The sequence below is a fragment of the Equus asinus genome, chromosome 1 (genome assembly GCF_041296235.1).
Source record: "Equus asinus isolate D_3611 breed Donkey chromosome 1, EquAss-T2T_v2, whole genome shotgun sequence".
Classification (NCBI taxonomy): domain Eukaryota; kingdom Metazoa; phylum Chordata; class Mammalia; order Perissodactyla; family Equidae; genus Equus; species Equus asinus.
Genome location: NC_091790.1, coordinates 186236893 through 186260435, shown reverse-complemented (window position 1 = coordinate 186260435; position 23543 = coordinate 186236893). Strand labels below are relative to the sequence as shown.

At 52.1% G+C, this 23543-nt stretch overlaps 1 protein-coding gene across 2 annotated transcripts in view; it reads left to right on the top strand.

The window, feature by feature from the left end:
• Positions 1–23543, top strand: part of PLXNA4 (plexin A4) — a 428442-nt gene that overhangs the window by 352346 nt on the left and 52553 nt on the right. For both annotated transcript variants that reach the window (XM_014840844.3, XM_070513683.1), the window contains exons 11-16: positions 4978–5074; positions 5241–5431; positions 9443–9594; positions 14534–14651; positions 20316–20452; positions 21662–21826. In XM_014840844.3, the coding sequence (XP_014696330.3) occupies positions 4978–5074; positions 5241–5431; positions 9443–9594; positions 14534–14651; positions 20316–20452; positions 21662–21826 (860 nt within the window). The remainder of the gene's footprint in view (positions 1–4977; positions 5075–5240; positions 5432–9442; positions 9595–14533; positions 14652–20315; positions 20453–21661; positions 21827–23543) is intronic.

Below are 23543 nucleotides of genomic sequence, written 5' to 3'. Positions count from 1 at the left end.
CCAGCCTCCTGAGTACAGGCTCAGGCTCCTCCAGATCTGCTTCCTGGAGACATGCAGACACCAGAGCTGTGGTGGAAACACATGACACTGGGGCCACAGGCTGGACCCCAAGGCTCTGACCGCCAGGAGAGGATGTGACTTTTCAGATCCCGGCCCATCTGCCTGCCCTCCCCTCAGGAGCTGGGGAGCCCTCATGCTGAACTCTGGCCCCCGACCCTGAGTTAGGTGTCAGTCTGAGACCTCCCCTCCCCCCACGGACAGTTCTCAGGGCCTCCACGTTGCTGCTCCCAGAGCAGCTGAGCCAGGCTCTGCCCACACCTGTTTTAGTTCAGCATCCCATCAGGGAGGGGGTGGGGAATTTCGTTTCTCTACTCTTTGCAAGTTTTAGAAGGTTTGGCAACAGGGGTGGTACCCACAAACAGTGGATTCCAGGAGTATCCCGTCTACCTACTGGGACCCACTGGAGTCATGCAGTACAGGAGGGCTGGGCTCTGACTTTTCCCAGGAGCCTCTCTTTTCATGCGGGGCAGTGAGATCCCAGTTTAAATTCCAGTCTGGGCCAGGATGCCACTTACCATCAAGTGACTTCCTTAAAAAATCCTTGGGGTCATAATCAGGGGTGAGCATCCCCTACCACTGTTATAGGAAACAGTGTACCATCAGGGCAGGAATAAACCTGAGAGAGTATCTACTTGATCCTGTGCTGGGGTGGGGTGGGGTGGGCGTGGTCTCTGAAGCCCCGAGAGGGCAAATGACCAGCCCTAGGTCACATAGCAAGTAAACAGCAAATTGAAAACTTGAACCCAGTTTCATAACACACCCCTTAATCAAAGGTTGAGCAAAAAATAGCAACTGAGCACTTTATACCCCCACCTTGGTGTTATCCCTGGGAGCAGGGTCTGACCTGCCTCAGAGAGGATTGTGGGAGAAGAAGTACTGCTGTTTGACATCCTCCATCCCTGAGCTCTCTGGGATGGGGGAGGTGGGTGACAAAGAGGTCTCAGAGGAGAGCAAGGAAAGAAAGAGACCTAGGAAAACTCAGGGTGGGCATGACGTGGGGCTGGGTGAGCAGGCAGGTGGCCTCCAGCCCACTATTTGGGGATAGGCCCTGGGCCAATCGCTGCAGCCCTGGGGGCCTGTGGGAGGGGAACAGGGTAGCTCACAGGCATAGCTAGAGGGGAGTAACTGTGGGGTCCATGGTATCCTTTAGACCACGGCTCCAGGGAAATGTCAAGTGCTGCTAATAATAGTGCCCAGGACTCTCCTCTTAGTCCCGTCAGTCCCGCGAGTACGTGGGCACAGGAGAAGCAGCTGGCCGGAGTGCTGGCCATGAGGCCCTGGGACTCCAGGCCCAGCTTCCAGCCACCCCCAGTGGTCTCATATTTTCTCTCAGTGCCCCAGTTTACTGCATGTAACACAGGGATGGGGACACCAATGGGGAGGTAGCTTGTCCGCCTTCCTGCTCTCCTGGGACTCAGATGGGAATGGGTCTGCTGAGCCCTCTGGGGTCCTGGAGAGGGACATGGAGCACACGCAGGCTTCTTATGTTGTTCAGATTTGTTTGCCCGAATGGTGGAACTTTCTAGCAAAATATCTCAGAGCTTGGGACAAAGGAATGGTTGTAGAAAGAAAGTCCAAATTACATAGAGGTCTTCTCTTTGTTTTAGAAGGTGGAGAAACTGAGGTCCACTCTTTCCCAAGGCAATGAGCCATGTCATCCTCTGGCCGGCCATGGTGTGCCTGACCTTGATGGACACACCTAACCTCCCGGCCCCTGGGAGCCTGAGAGCCTCCTCCCTCAGCTCTGGGTTTTGTGCAGATTAACTGCCCACTGATTACAGAGAGCTATGGAAATGCTAAGTGGAACGTTTATGGGAGCGGAGGTGGGGAGCCATCATGGCAGACGGGAGTCAGTGGTCCAGGCTCCCTAGCTGGCCAGCCCTTCCCCTGCGGGATGCAGGTCATGGAGGAGAGAGGGCCTCCAGGAACAGAGTGACTTCCCTAGAGACTGAGGAGGGGTGGGGAGCACCCCAGGGTTAATGATTTCTGTCATATTTCATAGTCAAGATCCCAAGAATGGAGGAAAGAAAGAGAAAGCAATGCCCACCATATGTGATCCTTAAAGTCTTTTTTATTTTCAATTTTCTTCAGAAAGAAAATATGCACACACACATGCACATCTGAACACATATGCGCTCTCGTACGCATCCATTTCCATATGTACCAAGTGTCTGCTGTGTAAACACTCAATAAATAGCTGCTATTATTATTCCACATAAACTTAAACACAGGGAACACAAATATATTTTTGCATAGCATCCTCGAGTGTATACACATAGATTAAAATACACTGTAATATTTGAGTGCTCATTCTATGTGACAGGCACTGTGCTCAGAGCATCGATGGTTATCTCGAACCCTCACAGCAATCCTATGAGGTATGCATTGTTTGCAAGTCCCACTTTACAAATGGGGGAAACTGAGGCCTAGATGATTTGGCTGCAGCTGGTCACTGCAGAGCCACTTTGTGGCAGAACACATGTGTTGCATGTGTGTGCCCATGTACACAGGCATGAATGAATGCATGGATGATACAGATATGTGCACTGACATCTTCTCAAGTCAGCAGGCATGGGGACACATCTGTGCACACAGACACTCGCACGCACACACGTGCAGTATGTCTTCCCTTGCTCCTTGGGGGTGTTCAGATCCTTCCCGAGAGGAGCCAGAAGGTTCTATTGATCTTTGGCCACACATCCCTCGTCACCACCTGCTGCTTCCACTTTGAGTTCTGGCCCAGGCTCACCACCTTTCCCCCACTGGGGCCTTGGAGAAGGGAGATGGGCAGGGGGATGGGAGGGATGGGAAGTGGAGCTTGGCTAGAGGAGGAAATGGAAGGTCTGGAAAAGTGTTCCCCCTCCCTCCTCCCTACACACCTCTCTCTACCGGCAGTCCCGTCTCCCTGCTTCCAGCCCACTGCAGGGAGCAGAGGCTCTAGCTCACACAGCACCAGAAGCACCAGCATACCTTGTTCAAAATGCTCCCCATCTCCAGAGATTTCAACTCAGCAGGTCTGGAGGGCCCTGGAACCTGCATTTAGTAGACCCCGCCCCATCCCCCAAATGATTCTGATGGAGGTGGTCCCTAGACCACTCTGAGAACCTAGAGTACACGAGGTTCTCTGAGAAAACTCAGGATGACTTGGAACCCCCCAGCCTGCCCCAGACACAAAGACCTTCATCTCTGAGGAGCTGATTGCTGTGCCACACAGCAGAGAGCTTACGAGTCGCCAGCTGAGTGATGTGATGATAAAAAAATTCTCCACTGTTGTTTGCACAGGGCCAGGGAGCTTTGCTTTATTCTGTGGCTGGAGCCCAGACCCTGTCCTGGCTCAGGTCATCGTCTCTGAGACGGTGGATGGTGCGTGCAAACTACCACCGTTGTGGTAAAAACACTGACCTCAGTTCCCTGGCCTGGGCATCCGTCCCCAGGGAGTTAGTGGGACATTGTGGAGCACTGGAGAAGGGTAGAGCCTGAAGAAGGCTGCTTATGTTGTGTATGAGGATGACGTCACGACATGTTCACGTTGGAGCACTCGGGCATTTAGGGCAGTATCCCAGATTAGGATTATACCATCTCTTTTAGAAGCCTCTGTGAATGGGCTACAGAGGCAGAGGCATGGATGATGGGCCCAGAGACCCTCCTCAGCCATGCATCCCCGAGGTTCTGTGGCTGTCCTCCCACAGTACAGGTGCTGCGGCTAGCCTGGCAGAGGGAGCATCAGCCGCCATAATATCCACCGATACCGCCACAGGCCAGGCCCCCTAAACTTTAACTCTGAGTTAAAAGAGCCTGTTGGCTCTACAAACACAACTTCCAACCAAGTCACCTGGACTGAACTCTTTGAACAAGCTGCCAGCCCTGATCTCCTCCCCTGCAGAAAACCTGTCTCAGTTCCACTCCTCCATCCACCCCCTGTGGTGGGTGAGTCTGGTGGAATAATGAGAAAATCACCAGGTAAGGATTGGAAATGCCGCCCAGGGCAGGCGTGGGTTCCTGTCACCTACCCTCCTTCTCTGGGATGGAGAAGTGTCTGCCATCAGAAGGCGTGGGGGCTGGCATGCCCAGGGGCTGCCCCTCCACCCGCCCGGCATCTGAGCAGCAGCAACTCCTGCTTCACCCCCTCCCTACCTCTTAGCACCACTGTCCCAAGGCCAGAACCCAGAGAGTGGGGCCTCAGACTCTGGAGGAGAGCCAGCAGAGAAGCAGGACCGAGAGGACACCCTGTGCGGGTCTGAAGGCAGCTCCCACATGGGCAGCACAGAGCTGGGGCCTGCACCCTGTCTTTGAGTCTTTGGAGTCCTGACCCAGATTCCTGTTTATTCTCGAGGGTGTCCCTGGGACTTCCCACCTCACCTCTGAGCTCCCCCCAGTCCTCTTCTCTCTTAAACCCTAGCCACTCATCCGGATGAGTGCAGCCCCTTCACTTGCTCTCTGCTTGGGGGTTGATCAGCCCTCTCCAGGTTTCTGAACATTTCCTAGAAATTAAAGTTCCAAATCAAAGCGAGGGCCTGGCAGGGCCCAAAGGCCAGGGTTCCCCTGGGCAGTCAGGGAGGAAGTGGGCTCCTCTCTCAGTTAAACTTCCTGGGGAAAGACGGCTGGTGGGCACAGGCCTCCATAGAAGGTGGAGCAGTAGCTTGCTCAGATCTGCTCCGTGAACCCGCATCCAAATGGGCGTCCCACGTAGCTGTGGTCCCACTCAGGCCTTACCTTCCTGATCTCCTGCTCCTCGTTCCTGAGGTGTGCTTCCCCACCCTGCCCACCCACACATGCGTGTGCACACACACGTACACAGGCACAGTCCTGGCCAGTCCTTAGCCCTGTACACACTTGAGGGCCCCAGGCTGAACATTTGGCCCTCACTAGAAATCTCCTTGACCCAGCTTTCTTCCTTCCTCTCCGACCCGGCTGCAGTATTCCTATGAAGGGATGGAGATCAACAACCTGCCCGTGGAGCTGACGGTCGTGTGGAACGGGCACTTCAATATTGACAACCCAGCTCAGAATAAAGGTGTGGAAGGTGGGCCCTGGTGGGGAGGTGGGGGGAGCAGCTGTGCATTCGTGGGCAGGCGTGCCACCATCTGAGGTCAGGCCGGGACTGCGCTCCTTGTCCACACTCCCTGGCCCCTCGCTGCCCCTACCCCCCGCCCCAAAGGACCACTTGCCTTTGCCCACAGTTCACCTCTACAAGTGTGGAGCCATGCGTGAAAGCTGCGGGCTGTGCCTCAAGGCGGACCCAGACTTCGAGTGCGGCTGGTGCCAGGGCCAGGCGCAGTGCACCCTGCGGCAGCACTGCCCCATCCACGAGAGCCAGTGGCTGGAGCTGTCGGGCGCCAACAGCAAGTGCACAAACCCCCGCATCACCGAGGTAAGCCACCCTCCACGGGGCCTGCTCTGGCTGCTGAGCCGTGCCCTGCCATGGGGCTGGGGCCCTGAAAGCCATGTGGCCTTGGTGTCCATCACCCAGTGACAACCAGGTGTACTTGGATGCACCAGCTGGCTAGAGGCATCCTCGTTTTCCTGCACAGCTTGTCCAGAAGCTATAGGCTTGGTTCCGAGGTCTTTCCAGTATCAAGGGAGTTTGAAAGCAGACAGGGGTTCGACTGTCCTGTTGAAGTCTCCACATGAGCTGTACTGAAAAGGCCTCAAAGTCCTTGCCACCCTCCCTTTGTCTCTAACGGTCTCAGTGACAAGGCCATGAGGCTCCATCAGCGGCAGCCTCACCAGGCAGCCAGCCCATGAGTGGAGGCTGCATGGGCGTCAAGGGCACAGAGCCCAGCCCTGAAGAGGTGGAGGAGGTCGAAATGGCCACACCTCAGGACTTGCCCAAAGCAAGACTTAGGCTGTAAGATGGCCTAGGAGCACAATTCAGGAAGACAGAGGGTCATAGGCCATGGAGCAGAGAGCAGTGAGGGGCAGGGCAGAGCTAAACAGGCAGACACGTGGGTCACAGAGAACAGGGTTTGAATCTTGGCTCTGCCAACTAATTGCTGGGTACCATCTCCATGCCTCAGCCTCCTTACCTGTGCAATGGGTCTAAGCATCCACCTCACAGGAGAGCGACGAGGATTGTATGAGAGAACACATGCAAAACACTAGGCTCCATGCCGAGCCCACAGCGATCTCACATCCTCCTCCTCGATCATCACCAACGTTGTTAAAGTCATTGCCGTGCATGTCTGTGCCAAGGGAATCACTGCCCCTGGGGTGTCTTTAGGTCATCCCATGTCTTCACCTCCCCACTCCACATTCCCGGCAGAAAGACCCCCTGAGGTCCCCCCTCCACCGTGGCCGGAGTCCCTTGCTGTCCTGGTAAATAAGAACGAGGCGCGCATGTCTCCACAACAGGACCATGTCTGCCTCACCTCCGTGCCTCCAGCACAGCACTTAGCACACAGGAGGCGCTCAGGCCTCTTTGCCACAGTGGATGCAGATTATCAAGACAAATGTTATGATATAATCTTCTGTTATAATCTTCTGTTATAATGAAGCGGAGGGGGATAGGGGAGAAGAGGGAGAAAGCAGCTCAGCCTCTGCTCCCTACATAGTGAGGATAGACTGGGCATGCGTGCGTGTCCAGTTTCAGAAACACGCATGTATCCCATAATCTAACAACGGCAGTCACGGTAACAGGCCGGATGCTTGTGTGGTGCTGTTCATAGTTTGCAAAAGAGCTTGATATCCCCTACTTCATCAGTCCTCACAGCAACCCTACCATGTGGTTTCCTAGGGCTGTCAAAGCATTGCAGACTGGGTACCTTAAACAACAGAAATGTATTGTCTTGCGGTTCGGGGGTGAGCTAGAGGTCCGAGATCAAGGTGTCGGCAGGGTTCTGTTCTGGAACAGGAGGGGAGAATCTGTTCCAGGCCTCTCTCCTCAGCGTGTAGACAGCCGTCTTATCCCTGTGTCTCTTCACATCATCTTCCTTCCATGTGTGTCTCTGTGTGTCCAAATTTCCCCTTTTTATGAGGACACCAGTCGTGTTGGGTTAGGACCCACCCTAATGACCTCATTTTAACCTGATGACCTCTGTAGAGACTCTCTCTCCAAATAAGGTCACGTTCTGAGGTCCTGGTGGTGAGGACTTCAATGTACAAATTTTGGGAGGACACGATTCAACCCATAATGCCTGCCAAGGCCAGGGTTTTTAACCAACAGTTCCCTGACCAAAGGCCAGTGCTCAGACATGCTGCTTCACTCCAACCAAAGTGTAAATCAGTTCAGAGCGCTCTGATCCCAGGTCCCTCGGTTCCTAGATTAATGTTCTCTTCCACCACAAAGGCAAGACACCCACACATTCCCCTGCACCTCCACTCACACACTGGGCCTGCACACCGGGGATGTGCAAAGGCAGGAAGGGGCTTGGCTCAGGGAGGAAACAGCCTTGTCCAGCAAAGCGGCCCCTCGGAGTGGTCCCCTAGCTGTGTCCCCACTTCAGCCCCTTCACCTCCTACCTTCCTAGTTTCCCAGATACCGGGAGCTTCTCTCAGTTCCTACCTTAGTCTCCTGCGTGGGCAGGAATCTCAACAGGGATTCTCAAACTGGGGGGAAATACTTACGCGTTTAACTCAAAGAATTCTCTCGAGAAGGAGGGCAGATGGATGCCCCTCTGCCCCTGGCCCCCACACCTAGGCCAGGCCCCCTTCTCTCCTCCCTTCCGCTCCCCTCCCCTCCCAGAGCCCTTAACAAGAAACCCTCCCTGGGGGCTGCCACACATGACTGCCAATGATGTGTCTGCCACAAACAGTGGACTTGCTTTCTTCTTGGCCTGAGACCAAGAAAATTACTGAGGGGATGGTAAATGAAACAAATCTCTCTGCATTGGAGGCTATTTCCTGGCTCCACATTGGCATCAGCCCTCCAGGAACCTGGGAACTGAGGCCTGGGCCAGAGAGAAAACTCCTTTTTCAGGACAGCAAGCCAGGGCTGGAATATCATGCAGCGGCTGCTGCCAGGTGCCACTGGTGCCTTGGGGACTGGCTGGGCAGGCATCTGGGAAGACGACGGACTCTCCCTTCCAGCCTTCCCTTTCTCTGTCCACCTCCCTCACATAGAAATGGGCCCCTGTCTCCAAGGGATCTGTCTTTCCACTGCAGTGGGAGCACACATGTGCAAACGCTCACACTTATGCACGCTCACTCACAAACATGCATGTGTAAGAAGCAGGAAATATCTTGACTTTTATAGATGAACAGCCTCCCCCGGCAAAGCTGCCACTCAGGGGAGCCCCAGACTAGTTTCCTCCCCTTCCCCATCTCTCACCCTCCCCGCAAGATGGCACCACCAGTTGTGACCCTGGTGGGGTGGAGAGGGTAGGAGCGTTAAGTGGTGGGCTATCTGGGCTCCTTCCATTGAGGTCCCATTGACATTGGTCAGGATCCAGGGGCTGGTGTTCAGAGGCCCCAGGAACGGGAAGTGTGCCCTTCTCTGGTCTGTCAAATGCCAGGAGAGGCTGGCACAGAGGGCCTCCTGCCACTAAGGTCACCAATGTGGGATGTCATAATTAGATCGTGTGAACTGTACGGAGTCCCTACCTCCAAGCAGGCCCTTGGTTGTTGAATCCCAACATTCCAGTCATGAGTTTTTAACACCAACAGTGACATCTCAAGAGGGGAAGCTGGTCATTTTGACCAGTGTATGAGGGTAAAGTCTAAACCAAACCCAACTCCTTAGAAACCAAGCTGAACAGTAGAGGCAAAGGAGTTGTGACAAATGCTCTTCTAACTCCAGGAAGGTGCTTGGATTGTCAGGGGTTTCAACACAATTACAACTCAAGAAACAAATATGGGGCTATCACTGAGAAGTCCACAAGGAGAAGTGACACACCCTCCCCGCTCTCAGAGACTCAGGATCTGAGGCATGAGGAATCAGACACAAGTAATTGTTACCATGAAAGGAGCACAAAGAAGCTGCCTTGAAATTTCAGTAGAGAGGGAGAAAGAACATCTGATGTGGGGAAGTGACATTTGAGAAGGGTCTGGAAACATGGGTGGTTTGCCATAGTGTGGAGGGCTATGGGTTGATAGGAGGCTTGCTCATTTTCCTTGAAAGTGGAACAAACCAGAAGGCCCTAATGTTGACTTTCTGTGAATTACCCAGCAGCACTGCAGATCACATCCCATTCCCTCATCACTTCTGTGAAATGGGAAGAGGAACGAGGAGCTTTGAACACTGCTCCTAAAACCACACATAAACACGGACTGCTCTGTCACAAGCTCCTGTCCATTGACAGTCCCTTGGGTGCCCTTGTGGACTCGGACCCAACTGAGGGAATCCAGCAGAGATGGGGAGGGGCCAGCAACCTCTCCTTGCCTCATCAGCAAGAGGGTGATGGCTCTGTCTTGGTGCCTGCCAAATCCCCATGCTTCCTCCCTCCAGATAATCCCAGTGACAGGCCCCCGTGAAGGCGGTACCAAGGTCACCATCCGAGGGGAGAACCTGGGCCTGGAATTCCGGGACATCGCCTCCCATGTCAAGGTGGCCGGTGTGGACTGCAGCCCTCTGGTGGACGGCTACATCCCTGCAGAACAGTGAGTGGAAGCCACCTGAGAAAGGCGGGGTACAACTGTCTGTTGTTGACTTACCTTCCCTGCCCAACAACAGACAGTCTTAGAGCTTGGGAAGGGGAGGGAATGCCCCTAACATTCTAGGATGTGGCAGGGGGTGGCTCCCACAACTCCCCAGCCTCTGAACTAGCTACTTGCCACATGGGGGAAGTGCAGAAAGAAGAAGGGGAAAGACTGGGAGAGAAGAGAAAAGTGATTGTTGTGTCCTCAGGGTGTGGCTGTGGGTAGGGGTGAGACAATTCAAAATTAAAATCTACAGGAGAAGTATGAGTTCAAATCCTTACCCCGACTCCCTCTGCTGTCCCCAACTCCCCACTTCTGTCCTCTCCCAATTATGAAAGAAGCTGATCCTATGCTAGTCTCTGTGGAGACTGAAAATGAAACTGCACACCCACCCCCAGGCCTGTGGGTGCTTTGCATTGTTTTCCTCTCTGCAAGGTCTGCTGGTGCACTGAGTGCAAGGTCATTCAACAAGTGACCTTGACCTCTAACCCACCTGTTGGAGGAGGTTTGTGAGTCACGTATTGCCTTGTAAATAAGTAAACACAATTTTCCAGCCCAGCAAACACAACCATGAAGTGTTTATCAGCTCAATAGAATCTATATTCTATACTATCTTGGCTGCCTCTCCCGGATTGAAACCTTGCCACTTGTCCTGTGTACATCAGTTATTGACTGTTTGTAAGTCATCTCTAAGGTAGGTCAGTGCAGTTTACACTTCTGCTTGCTGGGTCTTGCTCGATTTAGTCATTCTGGAACCATCAGTACTGCCATCCTTGTCCTTCTGATTTCCATCTTGGGTCTTCCTGAGGTGCTCATAGATCAGATGAATGAAGGCTCCTGTTTGGTAGAACTCACCTCCATGGTCCATCATCGTTCATTTATCCAAAGGTCTTTCTATGGATCCTTCGAAACTCTGAGTTCTTCCTAGAACAAAACCAAAGCAGGCTGCTACCAATATATTGTGATTTGGGGAACTTTAAAATGTCCTCCTTTGGACCTGCATAGCCAAATATAAAAAATATTATTATAAAGCCACATGATTAAAGTATTGTAGTATTCGATCAGTGGAATAAGATAGAACAGCCAGAAAAAGAATCCTGATATATAAAAACTTAGTATGTGATAAAGGTGACAGTTCAAATCAACACGGAAAGGAAAGATCATTCAATAAGTGGTGCTTGTTAGCTTCCTGGAAAAAAATACGATATCTTATTCTTATTTCACATTATACACCAAAATATGTTCCAGACAGATTAAAGAGTTAAGTGATAAAAAATGAAACTGTGAAAAGATTAGAAGACAATACAAGTGAGAATTTATTTCATTTCAAGGAAGGGAAGGTGTTCTAAGTATCACTGCAAAAGAAAAACAGAAAGGAAAAGATTGGGGATTTGAGTCCAGAAAATTCTAAAACTCGTACATTAAAAATTATCATAAGCAGAATAAAAATATGCATGATAAACTGGAAATATGGTTATACCCTGTTATAGTTAACAGATGCTTTTTCTTAACTTAGAAAGAGGTTCTATAATAAAAGGCAAATATCAGAAAAGGAGCAAAGAGCATGAACATGCAATTCACAAGACAGACAAAGAACCAAAAGTCAGATAGAAAAATGTTTAGGGGCTAGCCCTGTGTCCAAGTGGTTAAGTTCGCACGCTCCGCTTCAGCGGCCCAGGGTTGCGCCAATTCAGATCCTGGGCACAGACATGGGACCACTCATCAGGCCATGCTGAGGTGGCCTCCCACATAGCACAGCCAGAGGCACTCACAACTAGAATATACAACTATGTACCTGGGCGGGGGTGTTGGGAGAAGAAGAAGAAGAAAAAAAAAGGAAGATTGGCAGCAGATGTTAGCTCAGGTGCCAATCTTAAAAAAAAAAAAAAAACCCTAGAAAAAGTTTAACGTCAGTAGTAATCAAAGAAATGGAAATTAAGACAATGGGGAACAGTTTTTAAAAGTGCATGCCCTGTGCAGACAAGAGGCATGAGAAGCAGCACTCTCATCTGTTCACATCGGGAGGGTATACTGGGATGAACTTTCTGGAAGGCACTTTGGAAAAATGGATTGAAAGTCTTTAGCCCAGCCATAATACTTCTAGAACTTTCCCTAAACAACCAGAATGAAAAAATATCTATTTGCAAGAATGCTTATTTCAGCCTTATTTACAACAGTTAAAATTTAGAATCAATTTGTATGTCTAAAAATAGGGAATTGATCAGTTCAATAAATTATCCTATACGCACAGGACATGAAACCACACAGACATTAAATCTAATATTGCAGAAAAATCATGACCAGGCAGACACTTAGGGTATATGAAGTGAGAACACAGGTGACCAAGCAGAATACGGAGTTCCTAACTAATTTTTAAAAGAAAAGCCAAACTGGAAACATGGATACCAAAATGTTGATGATGGATATTTCTGGCTGATGCATTGGCGGGGGGTGGGGGGGGGGGGCAAGTGTATGTATGTACAGCAAGTGCTTTTTTTTTTTTAAATTTTTTTATGTAGCCTTTTTTTTTTTTTAAAGATTTTATTATTTTCCTTTTTCTCCCCAAAGCTCCCCGGTACATAGTTGTATATTCTTAGTTGCGGTATGTGGGACGCCGCCTCAGCATGGCTCAATGAGCAGTGCCATGTCCGCGCCCAGGATTCGAACTGAGGAAACACTGGGCCGCCTGCAGCAGAGCGCGCAAACTTAACCACTCGGCCACGGGGCCAGCCCAGCAAGTGCTTTTTATGTACTTTCTTTTTTTTTTTACACTGAACATGTGTTAATTATGTTATCTGGACAGAAAGGCATAGATTTTTGCTGGACACTCACCCAGAAGTTCTTTCTAAGAGAAACACAGAAGCCATAATGTAAAAGAACGAGCAATTGAACAACACCGATGGTTTTGAACTTCAGGGTGGCAAAAGGCATTATAAACAAAGTTGAAAGACAGGTGACCAACTGGGAGAAAACAGCAGCAATATTTATTACAGACAAAAGCTCATACTCCGATTCAGAAGCTCCTACAAAAGGACAGTCCATTAGCAAAACAAGACAGAGCTTCAGATAAGTCAAAGGAAAGGCTGTATAAGATTTTTAAAACCCACATACACAAACATGAAAATGTGTGCAACATCCCTAGCAATCGGGAAAATAAAAATGAAAATGAAAATGAGATCATTTCCTATTATATTGGAAAAACTTTCAAAGGACTGATAGTATCTGGTGTTTGCAAAAGAGTGAAGTAATCTCCTTCAATTGCCGTTGATAGAAGTGCAAATCGGTACAGCCCTTAGGGACCATTATTTCTCTCTACCTATCAAACATTAAATCCACCAACAATGACCCAGCAAGTTCCTTCCTCAGAAACCTATTCTAATAAATACACAATGCTTAAGGATGTGTGTATGAATTGGTTCATTTTGCAGGATTATTTGGAATAGGAGAAAAATCGGGATCAGTTAAATGTACATCAATAGGAGGATGGTTAAACAAGTGATGATGACGTCACGGGATGAAATACTGTGAAGCCGCTGAAAAGAATAGAGCAGGGCCGTGTATCCAGTGACGGGAAGTCCATGCTGTCCCGTTGAGTAAAAAGACAGGAGTGTAGATCAGGGGGTGGTTATGGTTCACTTTTATTTAACAATCGTGTGTATGTATGTTTGTGTATAGTTGTGTGTGTATCTATATATGTGACATTTACATTTATCTGTGTGCATAATATAAAACATAAATATATAGACACATAGGTGTGTGTACATGTGCAAATATATTTAGGCAAGTTGCTTATCTTTTCTGTACTTCTTTATTTGTAAAGTGGAGTTGATACATATATTATATATATAATATGTATATATATTTGCATAGGTCTAGAAAAAGGTCTTCAAGGATATATATAGCAAAGTTGTTTTTTTGGTGTGTGCGAGGAAGATTGGCCCTGAGCTAACACTTGTTGCCAATCTTCCTCCTTTTTGTTTTCCTCCCCAAAGCCCCAGCACATAGTTGTCTATCCTAGTTGTAGGTCCTTCTAGTTCTTCTATGTGGGACACCACCACAGCATGGCCTGATGAGCAGTGTGTGGGTCTGTGCCCAGGATCTGAACCGATGAACCCCAGGCCACCGAAGCAGAGTGTGCAAACTTAACCACTGGGCCACAGCACCAGCCCCTATAGCAAACTTTTAAGAGAGGTTAGGAGTGAAGAAAGGGACACTTTTTACTGTCACACTTCTGTACTGTCTCATTTTCAGAGTCTAAACAAATTTTGTAATTGAAACAAAAATTTTTAAAAGAGAAAAATTTACAACTCTCCTCCCCCATCCTCTGGCCCACGCTCCCCCCTCACCCCCAAATATCTCCTCCACTGCCTGGCCCCCACCTGGGGCCGGGAGCAAAAAGCACTTCACTGCAGCGGTCCCTGCATTGGGAGCAAGGAGCTCCCAGGCAAGGACCTGAAAACCTTGGGTCTGCTCCAAGGCCCCTGTCTGACTTGCTGTGGGTCCTTGGGTAAGTTACTTGACCTCTCTGGGCCCTGTCCACTCTATTCCCAGAACTATTTGGTTGAAATATTCCCTGCACTCTAATTCACAATTGAGTGGACAACTCACGAATTAGGGGCTGAGTGCCTGGGGTCAGAACACAGGGACCTTCCCCTAGTCTCCCCACTTTCCAGATGGCTCCAGAAAGACTCCCGGACGTCGCATCTCCTCCATTCCTGAGAACCAAGGAGGAGCCCGGGCGAGGAGGAATCAGGGATGTCTTCTACCTCCCCCTTCCCTGCCCATTGCTGAGACCCCACTGCAGAGCAGGGAGTCTGGGGAGGTGTGGGGCCCAAGGGTTTCTGCTGGGAGTCCTGTGACCCTCCTGTGACCCATGGGGTCTGTCCTCTCCTCCCCGCAGGATCGTGTGTGAGATGGGGGAGGCCAAGCCCAGCCAGCACGCCGGCTTCGTGGAGATCTGTGTGGCCGTGTGCCGGCCCGAGTTCATGGCCCGGTCCTCGCAGCTCTATTACTTCATGGTGAGTCCTGGCCACCAGCGGCCTGGCCAGGCGCAGGCCACAGACCTCATTACCGTGATTGCTGGGCCTGTCTAGGCCTCTGTGAGCAGACCCAGCTGAAGGGCCTGGGGGTCCCATCCTACAGTGCAGGAGGGCACAGCCTTGGAAGTCTGGAAGACCTGGATTCATATGCGGACTGTGCTGTGCCCAGCCGTGTGGCTCCAGGGCAGTTGCTTTGGCTCCTGGCTGAGGGGCAGTGTGGCAGGGCAGAGGAGAGTGGCCGTGTGTTGGGATTCCTGGAATTCGGCCTTGGCTCTGCCCCATACCAATTGGGTGAACTTGGGCCTCAGTGTCTTCATTTCTAAAATGGGGATAACAATAGCATCTACTCCATGGTGTTGTTGTGAAAAAGACACACATTCGATTTATCGCTTCTGGTATCATTTCCTTTATGATTTCCATGATTGCCACCAGGACTACTGTGCCCTGCCCTCTCCCTGTATAGTGACACCCCATCATTTCCATCCCATCCTCACTCATCCCACTTCCCCATGATCATCATGCCCATCCCACAACCTCCTTAACCTCACCGCATTCTCCCACATCTCACCTGCACCCCCACTCCACGTTCCTCTACCCACACCAGTACCCACCTCCCAACCCCAATAACCCTTTCCCCCAATCTCCCTCCCCATCTCATGGCCTCGCTGGAGATCTCCCCCGTACCCTCACGTGCCCTCCAGCCAGACCCTCCCTGGCTCTGCAAAGGCTGTCTGACAAGCTCTCGGCAGTTCTGGATGAAGGGTTCTGGGGGGCAAGGACATCTAGAACCTCCACGCCTTGTGATGACAGGGATGCTGGAGACGTGAGCACGTCCCCTGCCATGCACACAGCATCATTTCCAAAACTGCCTTACCATCTAGCTAACGTCTCAGGTTAATGACAGCTGTGATGGTATAATTTCCTCATGATTCTGAGCTGCTTTTGGGAGCTGGGCGCCTAAGTGATGGATTTTGTGCCTGAGCATCAACTGCCCTGAAATACGTCATAGGGAGCCCATTTTCACCCTCCTTCTCTTCTTTCCTTCCTTCCTTCTTTTTTTTCCTCGGCCTTACTCCTCCTCCTTCTTCTTTCCCCCTTCAACTGACAACCACTTATCACCTTACACAATACTCATTAGCTTCTTTGATAAATACTTGCTTAACTGGTTGAATTTTATAAGATAATTTCGTGGCCCTGGCTTGTGAATGTTACAGTGTTGAATCAGACACAACGCAGCCCCTCCCTCAGGAGGCCAGAGTCTAGAAGCGCCCACCTGCGTACAGACGTGAATGTGGTGGGGGCCGTGGAATGGCGTCAGACGCCCCTTCCTGCCTGGGCCCCGCTCTCTACTCCCCCTCCACTCTTTGAGAACCATCATCCTCATAAGCACAAAAGTGGCTGTCACTGAACGCACACAGGAGCTCACAGAGAAGTGCACACATACATAATTGTGTGTATTTGGATTTAACGGATGTATAGTTTTACCGATTTGTACCCTCACCTTCTTCTGAAAGAATTTGAGGGAATTTCCAAGTTAAACTCAATACACTTTAAGACAATTAGTGATAAACATATCTATATTTATATGGAGAGAGTATGTGTGTATATTGTATATTACATGTATTTGTAGATACATAAGTTGTTATTCCGGCAGAGTTGAGATACTGAGAGGGCGAGAAAGAGGCTGAGACGGAAAGATGGAGACGACACTCACTGAGTGTTGGAGGGGGGACGTGGCATGCTAAAACTGAGCGTGAAGTCTGGCTCTGACATTACCTGGCAGCTGGCGTAAAAGGGAGGCCAGCTCTGCACGGCCAAAGCAAGCTCTGGATTCCTTGGCCAGTCAACAGTCCGGAACGATTTTTATCCTTGGCCCCTTGGCAGTGACAGAGTGGATGGTACTAGGAATGGCTGCTATCTCATTGAGCTGGTGTTCCCTTTGGGTCTTAGCTGTGTCGGCTGGGTCTCTAGCCCAGCCTCTCACCTTTGTGACTAACTCAAAGGCCACCGTCCCCTCGATGTCCTGCCGTCACCTCCCATGAACAACCCAGGCTGTCAGCTGCACAAACAGTGCGTCCCCCTCACTTGTGCCTTTCTGTCAGTGGCCTCTCACCCAGGCCCACAATCTTGGTGGCCGTGGCTCAGCTTCCCTCAATGCCTGATATCAGTCACTCCATCGCCATGTCCTGGAGTCTTACTTTTCCCATTCTCGTTGCCCCTGCAATGGCCTCCTTAAATCCCTGCCTTTGGTCTGAACCCATTCGAATCCACGCATCTACCATGGCAGTTCTACCATGTCAGCCCCACCTCAAGAAGAGCTCAGGGCACCCGCTGTCTCTAGATGTCTTCCAAGCTCCTTGGTCTGGTCCACCTGCCTGTCCAGTCTATTTCCCCAGCCTTTGCATGGCCTCACCCCCTTCTCTTCTCTATCTCCTTTGCCACATTGCCCCAAGCCATATAACCTCCCATTCTTCCAAGCCCTGCTCCTGAGGCACTCCTCAGCCTTCTCTGAATATGCAGCTCCAGCCCTTGGTGGCCCCGCTCATGCTCATCAGGGACTCCACGGCGTCTGTCTGCACTGGTACTCAGTGTGGCCACTTGATACCTCTGCTCTCTGTTGGACCCATAAGTCCTTAGAATGGAGCCCAGGTTATTTCTTTGCTAGCGTACGCAGTGACTACGCAGCTCTAAACCTCCCTGCACACTGGAATCTCCTGAGGGGCTTTAAGCAAATGCTCTGGAGCCCATTAAGCCAAACCACACTCCCCAGGAGATTCTAACCACAGCTCCTGCAGAGGACCGCTGGCCTAGGAGCAATGACATTTACTGGGTAACTACAATGCGCCCAGTGACCTCTGCTCTTGGGCTTAATTGTTATGATACGTCTACATGGCAGACATTCAAAGACCCCTTCTGCTCTCAGGAAAGGTCGGTCTCACCTGCATGACTGTCTGTACCCTGGAGGAGGATGTGATTGGATGTGGGGTGTTAAGGCAGGCAAGGCTTCATGGAAGGAGCCCATGGAAAGGCAGGACCTGTTTTCAGATCTGGCAGAAGATGGTTTTCCATTTGGATCTTGTGCAGTGGGAGGCTGTTCCTGGCATAAGGTATGATGTGGAATTGCACCAAAAGATGGGAACAGAAAGGAGAGGGAGATAAGGGGGCTGAGGGGAGGAGGAGAGTTTGGAGCAGAAGGGTGGGTCAGAGAGATGAGAGTGGTTGCCACCAGGCAAAAAGGCATTGGTCCAATGGGTCCCTGGGACCCAAAGATTTGTGTCACTTTTCTATTTGAAGGGCATTTCTGAGGAACTGTCCTGGTGCCACATGTCCCCTTGAGAAGACTTTCAGGGAGGAGGAATGGTGCTCAGGACCCCAGACTCCTCCCCAGACCCCAATGTGCATTGAAGGGCCCAGTCATTGAGGCTCTCCCCACAGAGTCCCGAGGGGTTCAGGGTGGGAATGGGGGCAGACGTCCCCATGAGTCTTACCAGGGAGGCAAAGAGTGACACAACGCCCCTCTGTTGCGCTCCCCAGCATCTCAGAGCCCTCACGCCTCCCCACTCCATCAGGGAGCTTGCGGGTAGCACTATTTGGGCCCCACACAGAAGCCCCTAGCTCCTCTGGGGTTCTGAGTCAACTGGGGAGCCCTTCCTAGGGCTCTTTTAGGGACTCGGGGCATGTTGGGGAGCCCTTTCTCAGGGTGCTTCTCAGGGCCTGGGGCATGCTGGGGAGCCCCTTCCCAGGGCTGAGGTTGAGAGCAAGATCTGGGTCTCCCTCAGTTTCCCCCCACAAATCAGCCCAGACTCTGATGTGTGGGTGTATTTACCCAAAACCCAAACGCCAAGGCCAAGGGACCCCTGATTAGCCCTCTTGGCCTCGTCACCAGTTCTGTCCCTAAAGATCTCCATGCAGGGAGCGCCTCTCCCGTCCCTCCACCTCCATCCAGGGAGCCAGGTGAAGAGATGGCAGAGCATGGAGCCTGATTCCCCGTGCAAACTCACCATGAAATATTTATGAAGCATGACTTGAATAATTAATAGTTTCTCCCAACTTTAAAACGTGTGTTTGTATCATCCTCTCCCACCCCCAGAAAAACTCCTCTGCACCCGGCTGCCAACAGGAGCCACTGCAAAGCCAGCAGGGTGCTCACTGGGACCCCTTCTGAGAGCCCTACCCACAGGCTGCCAGGGCACCCCTTTCTCCTTTTCTTCTTGCCCTCACCCCCTATATCTTAACTTCCCTAGTTTTGACTATATCTCTAGGACTACCCCTGCCTCAGCCCCTGGGCACGGACACACACACACCCCCTCACTCACTCACCTCCCTCCCCTCTCTGGGGAGGTCAGCATGACCCAGGTCTGAGACTCTCCCTCTACAGACAGCGGGGCAAAGGCACCGCTTGTGGGAGGCGTCTCCGAATTACAGAACCGGATAATCACTTTTTGACCCAGCCCCTGATTTTGCGATCAGAGAGGTTAAGTGACTGGCTTGAGTCTCACAGCGTGATGGAGGAAGAGCTGAGAAAGGAAGGCTCTTTGCGCAGCCTCACCCCACCCTCGCCGGGTCTCGGGCTGAGCCAGCAGCAGAGCCGGAATAGCCCTGCCTCAGCTCTGCGGGCGCCACAGCCATGCCAGGCTCGGGATCCGCGGGGACCACGTGGGCGGCGGGGCGCGCGGGCCGCGAGCGCGCCTGCTGGGGGGCGGACGCCTGGCGCGGCGGTCAGCGTGTGTCCCCGCGTGTCCCCGCGCGTGTGCCCTGCGCCCGGACGTGGGCGCGCGCGTGCCAGGCGCCTGGCGTGCGGGCTTGGCGGGCCTTGTTTTCCCCTCCGCGGGGTCACTGATGGCGGCCTCTCCGCGGGGAGGTCGCCTGCCCGCTCTGGAGCCGGGGAGGTCCCACTTTCGGTGCAGAATTCTTCAAGCGGCCCGGGAGAGAGAAATGTTCATTTAAATGCAGATGCTGGCTTCTCACCTGGGACTGAGGAAAGTTTTTCCATTAAAATGCTAATCAAAGAACAAGCTGGAACGCCAAATCCTCAGCTCACAGGTGCCCCTGCCGCCAGCCCCAGTCTCAACCCGCTGACCCTTCTTCGTTCCCCACCCCCACCCTGGTTTCCCTGGGGCCCTCACATCCCGTTGCTCTGGCAGCTGGGCGCTTTGGGCAGCTCTCTGGAGAGGCCTGTAGAAGGGACAAATCACCTTCCCAAAAGCAACCAAGACTGGAGACCACAGACTGGAGAGGCAGTGAAGAACCAGAGCTCTGGGGTCAGATCTCAGTCATGCTGCTTTTTAGCTGTGTGACCTTGGGAACTTTGCTTAACCTCTCTGAATCACCTCTGTAAATGGGTAATAATACCTACCTTGTAGAATTGATTGGGCAATTGAATTATATATATAGATGAAGATATAAAGCCTGCCACCTGAAAAATGATACATAGCAGGTGTTATTATTATTACTGTTTTTAATACAGAAGTGCAAACTCTCAGGGTCCAGAATGTTGCCCATCCATACAAGCCTAGTAAAACTGTGCCAGCTCTCTGGGAGGCTGCCCGTACTAAAGATTCGAGAAGGCAGCTCCGGGAAAGGGGTGCTGCCTCCTCTGGCCCTGTCCCAGTTGTGTATCACATCAGATCCTTTCCTACACAGACACTGACTCTCTCAGACCTGAAGCCCAGCCGGGGACCCATGTCCGGGGGCACCCAAGTGACCATCACAGGCACCAACCTGAATGCAGGCAGCAATGTGGTGGTGATGTTCGGGAAGCAGCCCTGCGTCTTCCACAGGTAAGGCACCTCCAGGCCGGCTCCGGGGTTCCGGGGCTGCCCAGGGCGGCGGACTTCCTGCCAACCTCTCGGATGTGCTTCCTCCTCCCTGCGAAGGTGCCATTCTCTTCGGGAGAGGGCTTTCTGGGTGTCCTGGGGGCAGATGTTTTGGCTTGGTCTGCAGACCTGATGGGTACCCCTTCCGTGGGTGGGCCCATTATGCTGTTGCCTGCCATTTAGCCTTGGTGCCCCCAGACCGACCTCTGTGCAGAACCCAGGGTTCCCCAGGACACGGTTTGGAATCTAGGGCCCGTTGGCTCCTCTCCAGCTGCTACAGAGCCAGCTGGGACTGCCGAGAGCTGGGTGGGACAGCTGCCCAGCTGGCTGAGGTTGGACCTCCAAGGGCGGCCCACTTTCTCTCCCCTGCTTCCACCATCCAGCCCCAGAAGGGCCCACCCTCCCTGAGCGAGGAGTGCCGCGGGGGACAGGAGCGAGGCGGGAGGCACCTCTAGTTCAGGACTCGCAGAGATGTGGTGGGGAACCGTCCCTTAGCAGGCACGAGTTTCCGCAGAGAGGTGTTCCCGGGACAGAGCTAAGCTGAGGGCTGGGACAGATCTGAAGTCAAGCCAGGCCAGGCCTCGCGTTAATGCTGTTAAAGAAAAAATTGTTCCGACACTTGGTAAAATGGTAAGAGAGTTTATTCGGGGCTATTGCAATAGGGGTCAGGACTATCACAATAGGGAAAAAAATCAGGCTTGACTCCAAAAGCAGCAAAGACAAGCTGGCCGAGGGGCCAGTGGATGCAAAATTACTAAGAGGAGATGTCAAGGGTAGGGAGATTCTTGCTAAATCAACTTAACAGGGTTCTTGCTGAAGGCAGGCCAGGGTGGTGAGACATCCAGGGAGAGGGATGAAGAACTTGATCAGATATCAAGGGTGGGGGATTCTTGCTAAACTCACCTAGCAGGATTCTTGCTAAAAATGGGGCAAGACAGGCTGAAGTTAGGGCCCAAGGACAAGGCCTGGTCAAAGAGAGGGCTCAGAGGAACCTGTCTACAGTTTGGTCAAGGAGAGTTTTGTCAGTAGTTCTCGGAGCTTTATATCTCTGGCAGTGCTCACCCATTGCCTCTGAGCAGGCTGGCGAACAGGGAGGGGGTGGGAGGGCCCTGACACAGGACCACCATGCCTCCTTGACACCTAGGAGCCCGGCCCATGTCTCCCTCCCTCCAGGCGCTCTCCGTCCTACATCGTCTGCAACACCACATCCTCAGATGAGGTGCTGGAGATGAAGGTGACGGTGCAGGTGGACAGGGCCAAGATCCACCAGGACCTGGTCTTCCAGTACGTGGAGGATCCCACCATCGTGCGGATCGAGCCAGAGTGGAGCATCGTCAGGTAGGAGCGACCCTGCCCCCAATAGCCCTTCTTCAGCTCTCAAAAGCCAAGGAGAGTTTAGGGTCCCAGTCCTACTTTGGAGACCAATAAACTGGGGTTGGCTTAGAGCCCCAAATCAGACCTTCGTCCTAGGGCTTCCTCCTTCCGCTGAGAGCACCTCTGAGTGGAACCCCGCCCCAGAGGCCAAGCTCTGACCAGCAAGAGCTCACAGCCCCTAATTTGAGGGTTGGTGGGTACATTTGAAGGCCATGATTCCATCTCACAGTGACTGTCAGGGGATGTCAGGCCTGCTCTCCTTGAACCTCACTTCTGGCAAATATGGACCACAATTCCAGTTCTGCCGAGGGATGTAGGAGAAAGAGTAAGATCAGACCCAACTTCTCCTTGACCTGCTCTAGAAGGAAAGTGTGCCCTGACCGCCAGGGTCCGGTTCAGACGTCGGTCCTCTGGTCATCTGTAGCTGTCTGCCATCATTTGTCTGATCTCTAGCTGCCTGCAAACTCCTCAGGTGTGGGGACCGGGTCTTTTCCCTGCTCATCCCCCAGTGCCCAAGAGGAGGACGGAAAACACAGGTCCTAGGAGGGAGCCAGGTCCATGCTGCTGTAGAAGGACCCTCTAGGGCTGCTTCTCACTCAGTCATTCACAAGCTGACTGGCCCAGTTGCATGATCTTCCCAGGCAAACATCTCCTGAGAGAGCCGGCTGGCGCTTGGGAACTCCAGGATCCCCGGGGGCCTGACTGCTCGCTGGGTCTCTGGAGTGGTGGCATCTCACCTTAGGGGAGGAGCTTCATGCAGAGAGCATGAGTCTGCCTTTCTAGAACCTGGAGGGTGCATCGTAATGAGAAGCCGCTGCAGAGGGCACCCTAGCATCAAGGCCCCGGGTGGGAAACCTGCTGTGTCAGGGGCCACGGGGGGAATGGAGCAAGGGTTTGGGATCAGAAGAAGTGGGCTTAGCCCAGCTCCACTGCTGACCAACTATGACCTTAAAGGTTAATGAAGCTCCCTCAGTCCGGCGTTTCTCATCCGTCAACTCCCTCGCAGGGTGCTGAGAGAATTAGTGAGGTGTAAACGCACAGTAGGAAGATGTGGTCTCCACACACTGAGACAGGGGGCAGGGGCAAGCCCAGTCCAGAGAACAATCTTGTGAACTAGGAGTCAGCAAACTCTGGACATGGGGCCAAATCTGGCTGTCTGCCTGCTTTTGTAAATAAAGTTTTGTTGGAACACAGCCATGCTCACTGGTATATGTTTTGTCTATAGCCGCTTTCTCACACAGCAGCAGAACTGAGTAATTGCGACAGACCATGTGGTCTGGGAAGCCTCAAATATTTACTCTCTGGCCCTTTACAGAGTTTGCCGCCCCCGGCCATATACCCAAACAAACAAAGGCAGCCTTGGCTGAGGGGAGACTTTGTGGTCCTCAGCAGTCACTCTCTAAGGCCCAAACTGTATCAGCTTTGGTCATGATCTTAAAGCGGGTGAATATGAGGCACAAAGAGGGGAAAATAGCCTGTAGAAAGCTATTCCAGGATTTGCCCCTAAGGCCTGTGAGTCCAGGAAGTTGGCGTAGCCCTCCGTGCCCAGATAAAGCCTATAACTCCCTAAGGAATTCACAGCCTGGTTTAATTCAGTTCTCCCTCTGTCATTGTCACAGAAATAGAGGTGTCATCCTTCCTGGCACTTAGCAGCCAACCCGAGTCATGCTCGCATCGAGGG